At 47.2% G+C, this 12,878-nt stretch overlaps 1 protein-coding gene across 11 annotated transcripts in view; it reads left to right on the top strand.

Annotated features, from left to right (window-relative positions):
- The window catches only part of TRIM2 (tripartite motif containing 2), a 169,104-nt gene that overhangs the window by 127,941 nt on the left and 28,285 nt on the right, over positions 1 to 12,878 (top strand). For all 11 annotated transcript variants that reach the window (XM_055336305.1, XM_055336303.1, XM_055336306.1 and 8 more), the window contains 3 exons: positions 2,232 to 2,383; positions 3,543 to 3,723; positions 4,652 to 5,375. In XM_055336305.1, the coding sequence (XP_055192280.1) occupies positions 2,232 to 2,383; positions 3,543 to 3,723; positions 4,652 to 5,375 (1,057 nt within the window). The remainder of the gene's footprint in view (positions 1 to 2,231; positions 2,384 to 3,542; positions 3,724 to 4,651; positions 5,376 to 12,878) is intronic.

Here is a 12,878-nt window from a genome sequence, read left to right as displayed (position 1 = left end):
CTCATTGTTCAAGAGTAAGTCATTTAATTTTCCAGATTTCCTTCTGTTACAGATTTTTGATTTAATTCTATTGTGGCCAGAGAAGATACTTGTATGACTTTTTAAATTTATCCAGACTTTTGTGACCCAATATATGGTCTCTTCTGGAGAACGTTCCATGTGTACTTGACAAAAATGTGTATTTTGTTATTGAATAGAGTGTTCTATATAGGTCTGTTAGGCTTAGTTGGTTTATAGTGTTTAAAATTTTATTTCTTTATTGATCTTCCATCTAAGTGTTCTATCACTAATGAAAGTGGAGTATTGAAATCTCCAGCTATTGTTGAACTGTTCATTTCTCCCTTTAATTCTGTCAGTTTTTGCTTCATCTATTTTAGAGCTCTGTTGTTGGGTACATATTTGTTTGTGATTGTTATATCTTCTTGATGAATTTATCATCTAATTATATAATGTCCTTCTTTATCTGTTGTAACAACTTTTGTCTTAAAGTCTATTTTGTCTGATATTAAAATAGCCAGTTCTCTTTCTCTACTTCTTGGGGGTTTTTTTCTGTATTTTTTAAAAGATGGGGGCAGGGAGGGGCAAAAGGAAAGGGAGAGAGAGAGAATCCTAAGCAGGCTCCACACCTAGCACAGAGCTCACCAATCCAGGGCTCCATCTCATAACCCTGAGATCATGACCTGAGCTGAAATCAAGAGTCTGAGGCTTAACCGACTGAGCCACCCAAGCAACCCACTCCTATTCTCTTTTGATTACTATTTGCATGGAATATCTTTTTCCACCCTTTTAATTTTAATCTATTTGTGCCTTTGACTCTAAAATGAGACTCTTATAGCATACAGTTAATTTGTTGAGCAGTTTTTGAATACTTACTTTGTGCAAGCAATTACCTACGCTCTGGGAAAGATAGTTCCTGTGTTCAGGAACTGAAAATCTTATGAATATTTCATAAAATAGGGGATAAATAAAAGTGATTTGGTGGGAGCATTCAATTTGTGAAAATCCACAAATCTTTAGTAAGGTTTATGCCATTTTCTGTGTATGTTATACTTCAAAAAAAAAAATCCCTCCAAGGAGTACTTTGTGAATTCAAAATTAGAAGAAGTTATTTTCAGCTGAGAGAATAGGGGAACGAACACTTTCACTGGGAAACTGACTTTCAGGCTTTATATTTTTACTGACAGTTCGTCATTATCAGAATAAGGTGGCTTTATTTTCATGTAAGCAGATGACACTATCACATCATTTTTGCTGCTCCATGATGCCAGTACCAAACATCATCGGAGTTCTTCATGCATATTAACCTCCTGAATTCTCCTAGCAGCCCTATGAAATAGGTTACTATTACTGTCTCTATTTGACAGAGGGAAACATGAGACACAGTGAGGTTACCTAAGTGGTAGAGGGCAGGATACAAATAGCTCAGTACAGCTTATCTCTTGTAGAAGGAGTATCAGTTCTCGAAGTGTGGTCCAGGAACCCTCATGGGTCCCAAGACCCTTCAGGGAGAGGGCAGTCCACAAGATCAAAACTATATTTATAATACTGTTAAGACATCATATGCCTTTTTCACTGTCATTCCCTCAAAAGTGTACAGTGCAGTTTTCCAGAGATAGTATGATGTGTGCTATTATAACAGATTGAATGCAGCAGCAGATAGAATGCAGCTCTCTTCCATAAAGCTAGACACTGAAGAAGATTTTCAACATGGAAAACAATGCCATTCTTTTCACAAAATTTTTTGCTTTGCAAAATATCGTTCTCTTTTGTGAACTGTTTTATTCATGTTAACATTTAATGGGCTTATTATTGCTTTTAAATAACTTAGTAAATACTTAACATTTTTGTTTCAATTTTTAATAGAAATATCTATAGATTCAATTCACATAAATAGAAATACTTTGGAGTTCTTAATAACTTATAAAGAGTGGAAGACTGTCCTAAGATGGGAAAGTTTAAGCATCACAGCCCCAACCTGTTCTGTTTTAGGGCAGGAGCCACAGAAAAGCTGGTTTTGTGATGACAGCAGCAGCTTTAGAGTCTGACCCACCTCCGTTGGAGACCTGGTGCCTAACAGTTTATCCTTCCTTTTCTTCTGTGCCACTGGACATCCTGCCTCCATCCTGGGAAGGCCACGAGAATTAAGGGACAGAATGCCTACCCAGGGCCTAGTGCATAGGAAGCGTCGATTAGTGGTATGGAACCTGGGATTGTTTTTGTGTTACCTGCAGGTGATGGACTTTTACTGCCAGTCTTGTGAGACCGCCATGTGCCGGGAGTGCACGGAGGGGGAGCATGCAGAACATCCCACGGTCCCCCTCAAGGACGTGGTAGAGCAACACAAGGCCTCACTCCAGGTCCAGCTGGACGCTGTCAACAAAAGGTGCGCACACCGCCCTAGACTCCCCCCCACCGGCTGTGCCTCACGCTTGGCCTCCGGATCTCCTCTCAGTTGGATAAGAAGTTCACGCTGAGTAAATTCTCCTTTGATTGGGGGTCTGTAGTCATGAACAAGTGAGTGGTAAGGGTCATCATCCCTTGCTTCTTGGTAACATCTCAACTACCTTCTGTTAAGAGCAGTGGCGTCTTTTTAGTACCTCAGGATGATTAAATGAATAAAATACACTTGAGGAGAATGCTCGCCGATCTCTGAAATTTGTGCCCTGAAACCAGGCTCTCTGAGGAGCTTTACTTAGCTGCGCTTCTTGACATACACAGGACCACTGTGTTGACTGTCACTGGCTCGTCTCTGTTTGAGCCCAGCAAAAGGGTACTGACCAGCGATTGCTCAATTATCTTTGTTTCCCTGCTTCCAGGCTTTCTCTTTGGCATGGAGATGGGGGAATAGAGCAGCTGTGTCATACATGAGAAAGACCAAATAGGAAATACATAAGCAGTTGAAAATAAATCTTATCACTGATAGTTGTAGTGAGAAAAATGTGGTTATTCTATAATATTTAAAGGAACTTGGAGGCTTGCGAAACATTCCCAGGAAACTCTGGGTTCGGATAAGTAATTCATATGATTAGGTGAAAAGATACAACTATATACTTAGAACAGTGGTTCTCAATTGTGGGCAGTATACCGCCAGGAGACATTTGGCAATGCCTGGAGAGTTTGTTGTCACAGCTGTGTGTGGGGTGCTGTTGGCATCTGGCAGAGGACAGGATGCTGTCAAACAGCCTACAACACACAGGATAGTCCCCTGTAACAAAGAAGCATGTGGCCTATAATATAGGGTCAAGTTTGAGAAGGCTTGCTTCAGAATAAGGAGAAGCCATGGTGTTCAGAGAGCCTCAAGGCTTTGTACCATCAATTATTAAAATCAGATGATCGATTAGATGAAGTAGACGTGGACCCTCAAAGTCTCTCCTCTCAAAGGCAGTAATTATGTCATGTCTTACTCATTCTGTTCTTCAGTCATTACTTTTTAAAGATGAAAGGCAGAGAAAATGTTTTTTCGACAAAACATAGTGTTTAGATAGATGTTTTACTATTTCTGGGTCGATGTTAAATAATCTTTGATGATGACTGTTCTCCAGGCTCCCAGAAATCGATTCTGCTCTTCAGTTCATCTCAGAAATCATTCATCAGTTAACCAACCAAAAGGCCAGCATTGTGGATGACATCCACTCTACATTTGATGAGCTCCAGAAGACTCTAAATGTGCGCAAAAGTGTGCTGCTTATGGAACTGGAAGTCAACTATGGCCTCAAACATAAGGTAAGATCCCAGCCGTGCTTCTAGATAACCTGTAAGAGACAGGATACCCCGGGCACTTCCCTGCATTAGCTTATTGTGTTCTCGTAACAGCAAAGGGATTCAGATGGGTCCTTAAAGTGTCACTGTGGCATAGTAAACAGTAGTTTTCCTTTAATGGCACAGCCAGCTCTTTTCCCCTTCCCGTCTTAAGCAAAGGCCTCTGATTCTGTACCGACAGTACCAATTTATAGTGTGACACAGGGCAAGATTGAATATAAAGTAATGCTTTCAGGATTTAGGGTTAAGCTGGATTATTTTTCCTTCCTTAACTGGGACGTCTAATAGTCTCTTAATTGCTCCCTCTTCCACACCAACCTGTTAGTCGACTTCACAGTGAACCCTGGCTGCAGCTTTTCACATGTCCCATCACAAAAGCAAGGGATCTAAAGCTTCTAGTATTCGGATGTGGAGGGAGAGTTTTCGCTTGTCTGGTTTTCTGTCCCTTTAGGTGGCAGCAGGGGAAGTGGGGACTTTGTGGAGAGATGCTGAATAGTGAATAGTTGAGATGCCGGGCAGAGCAGTTTGTTTTCCAGGCTCCCGGTGGTCAGTGACGTTTCAGTTCGCCCCATCAGAAACACATGACCCAGGGATTGTGCGTGGGGGAGAGTGTGGGCGAGGGCGGAAGGGAAAGGGAAGGTACCGGGAATGCAGTTCAGAGTCAGGCACTAGGAGCGGGCTCCAGGCGGAGGGCGCGGCGGCCGGGCGTGGGCAGGGGCGGCGGGCGGCGGCGGCCCGCGGAGCGCAGTGCGCCTGCGCGCACCGTCCAGCGGGCCGAGCGAGCTGCCCCCCTCCCCCCTCCCCCCTGCCGCCGCCGCCGCCGCCGCCGCGCTCACCCCGCTCCTCCGGCTCCGCGTCCCGCCCCGTCCCCGTCCCCGTCCCGTCCCCGCAGGTCCTTCAGTCCCAGCTGGATACGCTGCTCGAGGGCCAGGAGAGCATAAAGAGCTGCAGCAGCTTCACCGCGCAGGCCCTCAACCACGGCACCGAGACCGAGGTGCTGCTGGTGAAGAAGCAGATGAGCGAGAAGCTGAACGAGCTGGCGGACCAGGACTTCCCGCTGCACCCGCGGGAGAACGACCAGCTGGACTTCATCGTGGAGACCGAAGGCCTCAAGAAGTCCATCCACAACCTCGGGACGATCCTCACCACCAACGCCGTCGCCTCCGAGACGGTGGCCACGGGCGAGGGGCTGCGGCAGACCATCATCGGGCAGCCCATGTCCGTCACCATAACGACCAAGGACAAGGACGGCGAGCTGTGCAAGACGGGCAACGCCTACCTCACGGCCGAGCTGAGCACGCCCGACGGCAGCGTGGCGGACGGGGAGATCCTCGACAACAAGAACGGCACCTACGAGTTTCTGTACACGGTGCAGAAGGAGGGGGACTTCACCCTGTCCCTGCGGCTCTACGACCAGCACATCCGGGGCAGCCCGTTCAAGCTGAAGGTGATCCGCTCGGCCGACGTGTCCCCCACCGCCGAGGGCGTGAAGCGGCGCGTCAAGTCCCCGGGCAGCGGCCACGTCAAGCAGAAGGCGGTGAAGAGGCCCGCGAGCATGTACAGCACCGGGAAGCGGAAAGAGAACCCCATCGAGGACGACCTCATCTTCCGAGTGGGTAAGGAGGGCGCGCGGGAAGGGGCGCGGGAAGGGGCTGGGCCGGGGAGGCTGGGGGGCGGGGAGCTGGGGGAGCTGGGGGGTGGGGGGAGCTGGAGGCTGGGGGGGCGGGGAGCTGGGGGGGCGGGGAGGCTGGGGGGCGGGGAGCTGGGGAGCTGGAGGCTGGGGGGCGGGGAGGCTGGGGAGCCGGGAGGGGACGGAGAGCTGGGAGGCCGGGGGGCGGGGGCCCTGGGAAAGTCGTGGCGCCGGGAACCTCGCGGGTCCGGGCTGGGACTTCAGGGCGTTGGGAGCTCGGCTGCCTTTTATTAGGTGAACTGTGCGGTCTCCTCCGGAGAGTTCACGGTCTGTGTTCCCCCTTTCCTCCTCCCTCCTCTCTCTCTCCTGCTCCTCATCCCTCTTCCCATCCCCCGTGCCCGTTAGCCTCTCTCCCCTGTGTCCTCCTCCTCCTCCTCCTCCCCAGAAGACCTCCCCTCCCAGCCCTGGTCTCCATCCCCTCCCTCGCCCTCCTCTTTCCCTCTTTCTGTCCTCCCCACCTCGCCTCAACCCTCCGCCCCTCCCCCAGCCCCCCTTCCCCTCCTTGTTTCTTCTCTCCTCCCCCTTTTCTATCCTTGCTCCTCCTCCCCCCCTCCTCCTAACACAAGTGCTGCATATTGGTTGCAGAAAACTAAAAACCGAAAATAACCAAAAGGATAAATAGAAAAATCACAGTACGCGCAATCCGGAAATCTTACAGGACATGTTGGCAGTCTCACCCCCCAGCCCACCCCGCCCCCTCCCATCAAGGGAGCGTCTTGGGGTAACTAAAGGCCGAGGATCCTTTGGTCAGATATCCCCCCCCCCGCCCCCCCCCGGGTTTCTCTGAAATCTGCCTGCTCGGGCTGCGCTGTAGCGGAGGGGCTGACGCCTCCCCGTCACCTCCTCTGCGCTGTGAGGGCTGGGGCTGGGGGACACGGTGCAGTGCAAGTCGTGGTCACGTGCAGGTGTGTGGAGCTGGAGAGCAGCTCTAAAGAGGGCAGGGTGACTGCGAATCGGGAGAATGGAATGGGGTTGGGTGACTGGGTGACAGGCACTGAGGGGGGCACTTGATGGGATGAGCACTGGGTGTTACGCTATACGTTGGCAAATCGAACTCCAATAAAAAGAAAACACAAAAAATACATTAATAAAAATAAAAAAGACCCTCCCCCCCCAAGAAAAAGGAATGTGGTTGGGGCGAAAGCAAGACGGTTTAGGATGAGCCAATAGATTGGAGAATGCAAATCTCAGATTCCCTTGTCTGCTTTGTTGCCTCTGATTTTTTTGTTAACTGTTTATTCTCAGTAGAAAGCAAACTAAATGTAAATGTCAAGGGACTTTGTGATTCTTAAGAAAAAAGCCTGCATTTTAGTTAATGTTTCCAAAAGTAGCTCCATCCTGCTTGTCTTTCTGCCTCTTAAGTCCTGCGTCGTAGCATCTCTAAAAGGGTGCCGGTCAGTGTATGAACTGACACAGGGAGCCTGGGGTTCAAATAGAATGGGGAGACCTCCATGAAGGAAACAGACTTTTTTTAAACCACAGAACCTTTATTTTTTTTTAAGATTTTATTTATTCATGAGAGACACACAGAGAGAGAGAGGCAGAGACACAGGCAGAGGGAGAAGCAGGCTCCATGCGGGGAGCCAGTGGTGGGACTCCATCCCAGGTCTCCAGGATCAGGCCCTGGGCTGAAGGTGCGCTAAACCGCTGGGCCACCCGGGCTGCCCACCACAGAACCTCTAGAATCTGCCAGGATGTACTGTAAGTGTCCAAGGCAGGAGAAGGATATCAGGCAGCACTTCCACAAAGCTTTTCTGAGCAGAGAACTTTTTCCGTGGAACATCGTGAGAAATGAAAACTCCTTGGAACCTTCTTGGGCAGAAGCTGCTCTGTGTTAGTACTTTAGGCTGAATATTGTAAAGGCCATGGCAGGGTATGTAACTTGTCAGTTCACAGCCTGGAGGCCCTCCTTCATTCACTGGCCATTTGTGCAACGTGAGTGCAGAAGTGGGAGGCACGCCTGCCAAAGCAGATGAGATGGGGAGGGTGTAGGATTGGGAGCCTCCGGGGTTTGCCGCTCCGGTTCTGCCACTTAACTTGAACTTCAGGCATATCTCTCTACTTCTGAGCCCCAGTTTCCACGTGCATAAAATGAGAATACAAAAATATCTGCTTCTCAGAACTGTTGTGAGTTTAAGCTTAATGCCTGATGTGTTGGAGGAGCCAGATAAACCAGAACTATTAGTTTTGCACATGCAACGAAGGTCCTTAGAATTTCCCTACCTTTTCTTCTAAAAAAAAAAAATGTTCTTTCCATTCCCCACTGATCTTCTGCATTGAGAACAAGCTCTGTCTCCTGCTCAGCCCTTTCCCCCCACCCCCTGCCCCAGCCAAGTGATCCCAGTCTCCTCCGGGCAGCGTGTCAGGTGGAGAAAGGCAAGGATCCGGGTCTGAATTCTAAATCTCCTTAGCAGCTGGACAACTCACCTTTTCTGAATCCAATGCTCAATTACTGGTAGCTGTTATTTTCCCATTATTATTAATTTTAGTCTATCACCACCTGTGATTCTCACCTGACATACCTCTTAGGGAGTTTTCTCCCATAATACTGATTTTGAATCCCCAGCTCCCACCAGAGAAGGAGGCATACTCTTCTTCCCTCTTACCTGTTGAGAGTTCCTTGATGATTCATTGGCATTGGTGGTGAGGTGTTTAAATGTTTAAACATCTATATAAAGCTTAAAACGGTGCCTGGCATATGACACTATGAGTTTATTCAGGAAGTAAAGATGCTGTCTCAATTTGCTAGGGCTGCTGTAACAAAATACCATAGACTGGGTGGCTTAAACAAAGAAAACTTATTTTCTCATAATTTCAGAGGCCGAAAGTCCAAGGTCGAGGTGGTGCTAGAGTTGGTTTCCTCTCTAGTCTTCTAGATAGCTGTTTTCTTGCTCCTTTGACCTTGTATGGTTGTGTCTTTGTGAGTGCATACCCTGGTGTTTTTTTTCTCTTGTAAGAAGAGATTAGGGCCTTACCCTAATGGCCTTATTTTAACTTAACCACTTCTTTTAAGGTCTTTTCTCCAAATATAGTTATATTCTGAGGTACTGGAGGTTGTGACTTCAACAGATGAATTTTGACGGTTCAGCCCATAACAGATGTTAAGCACCTCATATACGTAGGGCCAGAAAGAAAGGCAGGTCTTACAGGCCTGTTTCTCTTTAACTTTATGTTTTAATCCAGACCTAGTCATTATGCAATAATTTGGCTCAGAAAGCATTTCGGCAGCATGTAGTGCCTGCTAGGCGCTATGCCAGGTGATGGGAATGCAGAGATAAAAGAAATGAGATCTCCTCCCTCAAGGAGCTTACAGTTTGGGGCGACAGATGGATGACCACCTGACTCTAATGTGGTGCCTAAATGGGCTGTCTCTCCATGGGGTGGGGCTCCCAAATATGGGCAGCGATTGAGTGGAAGCCCGATGGCAATGGCGCAGGAGGTAAAAGAATTCACCTGAGGTAGAACAAAGAAGTTTATTGAACCCCACACAAGGGAGTGGTGGGTGGACCAGTAGAGGAGAGACTGAGGCAGTGGGTGGGAGTTGTTTTTAAAGAGGAAAGGTGAGGAGGTATGGGGATGTATGGACTCTTCCCTTTTTTGGGAACTGTGCCTAGTTGCAAGTAGCCCATTGGTCAGTTAGGGCCTGTGGATATTTTGAGTTAGGTCACTGATAGGCCTGTCTGTATTCAGCCAGGTGGTCGCTGTGGCCCTTCCTGCATTCCATGGCTCAAGCCTCTTTGCCTAAAAGCGGCATCTACATTTAATAGCGTGGGTTAGGTGAGGGAGCTGAGAACTGAGAAAGAATTAAAAGCAGGACACGAACAAAGAGGAGGACTTATCTAGGTTGACAGGTGGAAGCAGCATTCCAGTTGGACCAACGCAAGGAAGAAAGGGAGAAGAGGACTGAACATGATTGATGGCTCTGAACAACACATCCTGTGAGAAGATGCAGGGGAGCGTAGGTCAGAGGATTGGAAAGTGGAGAGGGCACTGGCTGGTGATGAGACGGGACAGGTCAGCGTAGGAGCCCGCTGTTCCCTCAGCATCCGCTGTGCCTCCACACCGGGCACCTTATCTCTGAATTCCTCCCCCAATTTTATCTTTTCCCCAAGTACCAACTTCTCCTTTAGTATCCACTGTGATAATTGCTGTTTTTGCTTTGACCTTATTTCCCAATAAGATCACAGATTGCCTGAGGTCAAGGATGATGTCTTTAATCGTTTATAATCCCCAACAGTACATCAAAGAATACTTTGGATAAATACTTTGCCCATTCGAATAGCATCCAGTTGTGACCTACTGCATGATTTAACTTCCCTCTCACCACCATCAGGTCCCAGCACTGAGGTCCAGAGACGCACAGACTGGGAAACAACACACTAAAGCTCAGGGCCAGTCATTCACATGAATTCCCATGCCTGGAACTGTGCCAGGCAATGTCAGGCAAACTGTGCTGACTTTCGGAGAAACGTCTATACTACTGGCTACAGCAGGTAGAGTTTACATTAACAATTAGAAGAGTTCAAGATTTTTTTTTATAGTTATGTCTTTGTTTTAGAACTTGTAAGTTTCTCTGTACAATTCGGCTTTTAGATGCATGATAATAGAACATGCACCATTTGGGGTGCCTGGGTGGCTCAGTCAGTTAAACATATGATTCTTGGCTTGGGCTCAGGTCAAGATCTCGGGGTCAAGGGCTAGAGCCCTGCTTTGGGCTCCGTGCTTAGCGGAAAGTCTGCTGCTCTCCCTCTCCCTCTGCCCCTCACTTCACACATGCACACTCTCTCTCTCTCTCCAAAATAAGTCTTTTAAAAAATGAAATTAAAATACATCTTTATAAAACGTTATAAAAAACCTGCATAATTTTAGCAGTCCCTTTGTGTATATATTGAAGCCTGTCATGTGAGATCCAAAATTCACTGAAATTCAGCTACACCAGCATAACAATGATTCTGCTGTTCCCTTAACTGTTCTCACACATATAACTGAGCTGCTTTCAAGGCAATGAATTTGTGCTTCAAGATACAAAGCTTTCATAATACATGTGTAAGGGTTCATTCAGCAACCATAAATAACGTGTTGATTTTGTGTATTCACGAAACTGAATTATCCCTTTTTGGGTAACATAAGGGATTTTCAGGGGTCAATTTGACTCACATTTTCACCCTCCTCACCAATTATCCAGCCCCCACGTTAGATGGAACACTGCTGTTTGAATACTTACTATGTGCCAGATACTTGTGGTATACAGAGGGATGAGATTCTGACTTAGAGGAAGCAACAGTCCATAGGAAACAGACATGTGGGGGATCCCTGGGTGGCGCAGCGGTTTAGCGCCTGCCTTTGGCCCAGGGCGCGATCCTGGAGACCCGGGATCAAATACCACATCGGGCTCCCGGTGCATGGAGCCTGCTTCTCCCTCTGCCTGTGTCTCTGCCTCTCTCTCTCTGTGATTATCATAAATAAAAAAAAAATTAAAAAAAAAAGAAACAGACATACAAAATGTACCTTCAGTTTGAATCAAGACACAGAAGTTGGGGTGGCAGGGGGTCATGGAAGGTTCCCAAAGATAGCATCTAAATGTAAGATGGCTTTAAAGAGAAAACATCAGATGGACGGGAGGAAAAGGTATTTTAGCTGAAGGGAGAGCAGGTCCAAAGGCATGGAGGTGAGAAACTGAGTAGTTAAGTAGTGACTCCATCATCCTGGGGCTTCAAATGAAATAGAAGCAAGGAAAAGGTTATGTGTCTTTGATAAGGAGCTTGGACTTGGTCTCTGTACCTGTGTGTCTCAGCCTCTGGGGAGGGCCAGGGATCTGCATCTTGTAAGCCATGGAGGAATGGGGAGGCACTGAACCATGTGATGTAGTATAGTGGCTTCCTAAGCTATTTATTGCCCTACAGCCTGGAGGCATCCTAGGGGGGATCTACTCAGCAATCAGGAAGCTGCCCCCTACTGCAGGAGCTAATGCAAGTGCCAGGATTAAGAGTGTAGCGATGCAGTGGAGGGGAAATGGCACATTGAGAAATGCTCAGGAAGGAGAGAGCAGGGCTCAGTGACCAAACTGAATTTCTTGCTGTTTGATTTGAATGCTCTAAGGATGACTGCTGGTAGAGTCTAGCACTGCATAACTTGCGGTACGTTTTAGAGAGGCAAAGTAGGTAATGCTAATTAATATTTTATTCATAGTCATAGTATGGAAGTGATAACCTAAGTAGTGGAGAACATAGTCAAGAACTGAAAAGACTGATTGCCTCATTTAAATTCCAGCCTAGGGATCCCTGGGTGGCGCAGTGGTTTGGCGCCTGCCTTTGACCCGGGGCACGATCCTGGAGACCCGGGATTGAATCCCACGTCAGGCTCCCGGTGCATGGAGCCTGCTTCTCCCTCTGCCTGTGTCTCTGCCTCTCTCTCTCTCTCTCTCTCTCTCTCTCTCTCTCTCTCTCTCTGTGTGACTATCATAAATAAATAAAAATTTAAAAAAATAAAAATAAAAATAAATTCCAGCCTATTTATTAGCTATATGATTTAGGGGAGGTTATTTAACCTCTTGTGCCTCAGTTCCTATATCTGTAAAATGGGGATGGTATTTTTTTTGGGGGGGGTGGTATTAACACATACTTGATGGGTGCCTGGGTGACTCAGTCGGCTGAGCCTTTGCCTTCAGCTCAGGTCATGATCCCAGGGTCCTGAGATGGAGTCCCACATTGGGCTCCCTGCTCAGCGGGGAGTCGGCTTCTCCCTCTCCCTCCGTCCTTCCCCCCTGCTCATGAGCCTGCAGGTGCACGTGTGCTTGCTCTCTTTCCCAAATAAAATAAATGGTGCTGAATTGGCACATTTATTAAAAAAAAACAAAAAACTCTGCCACCTACTTGATATGGTGAGGATTAAAATAATATATGTAAAATGTATTTAAACAGTACAGGCACATGGTAAGGGCCCAGTAAATGTTGGCTATTGTTACTATTTACCCTTATCAACCAAGGTCAGGACAGTCAGAGGAAGGAGAGTATATTTCAGTTTAGATCAGCCAGGCTGAGGTGTACCATAGGCAGTTTAGAGTATAGATTTGGAGCTCAGCAAAGAAGTCATGGCTCAAGATCAATTTGGGAGCAAAAAGTATAGAGAAGTTACTTTATTTATTTTTTTTTTTGAGAAGTTACTTTAAATCATTAGCTTCAGCGTGGTTCAAGGGGGAAAGGATGGGGAACAGAAGCAGGAGGAAGGACTAAGTGTTCTGGAAGTCAGGCATTGTGCAGTCCATTTCTTTGTATCATCTTACTTAAAATCCTTGGTAGGGATAGCTAGTTCCTGTATTAATGTCTAAGCTGTCTGCAAATGCTCCTGAGTTTTATCCACCAGGTTATTCTTCTAATTATACAGAATCCTATGAAGATGGTTGTGAGGATTATCCCACTCTACCAGAATA

Source organism: Nyctereutes procyonoides, unplaced genomic scaffold (assembly GCF_905146905.1).
Source record: "Nyctereutes procyonoides isolate TBG_1078 unplaced genomic scaffold, NYPRO_anot_genome, whole genome shotgun sequence".
NCBI classification, from domain to species: domain Eukaryota; kingdom Metazoa; phylum Chordata; class Mammalia; order Carnivora; family Canidae; genus Nyctereutes; species Nyctereutes procyonoides.
Note: the sequence above shows the minus strand (reverse complement) of the source record. Positions and strands in the feature narration are given on the sequence as shown.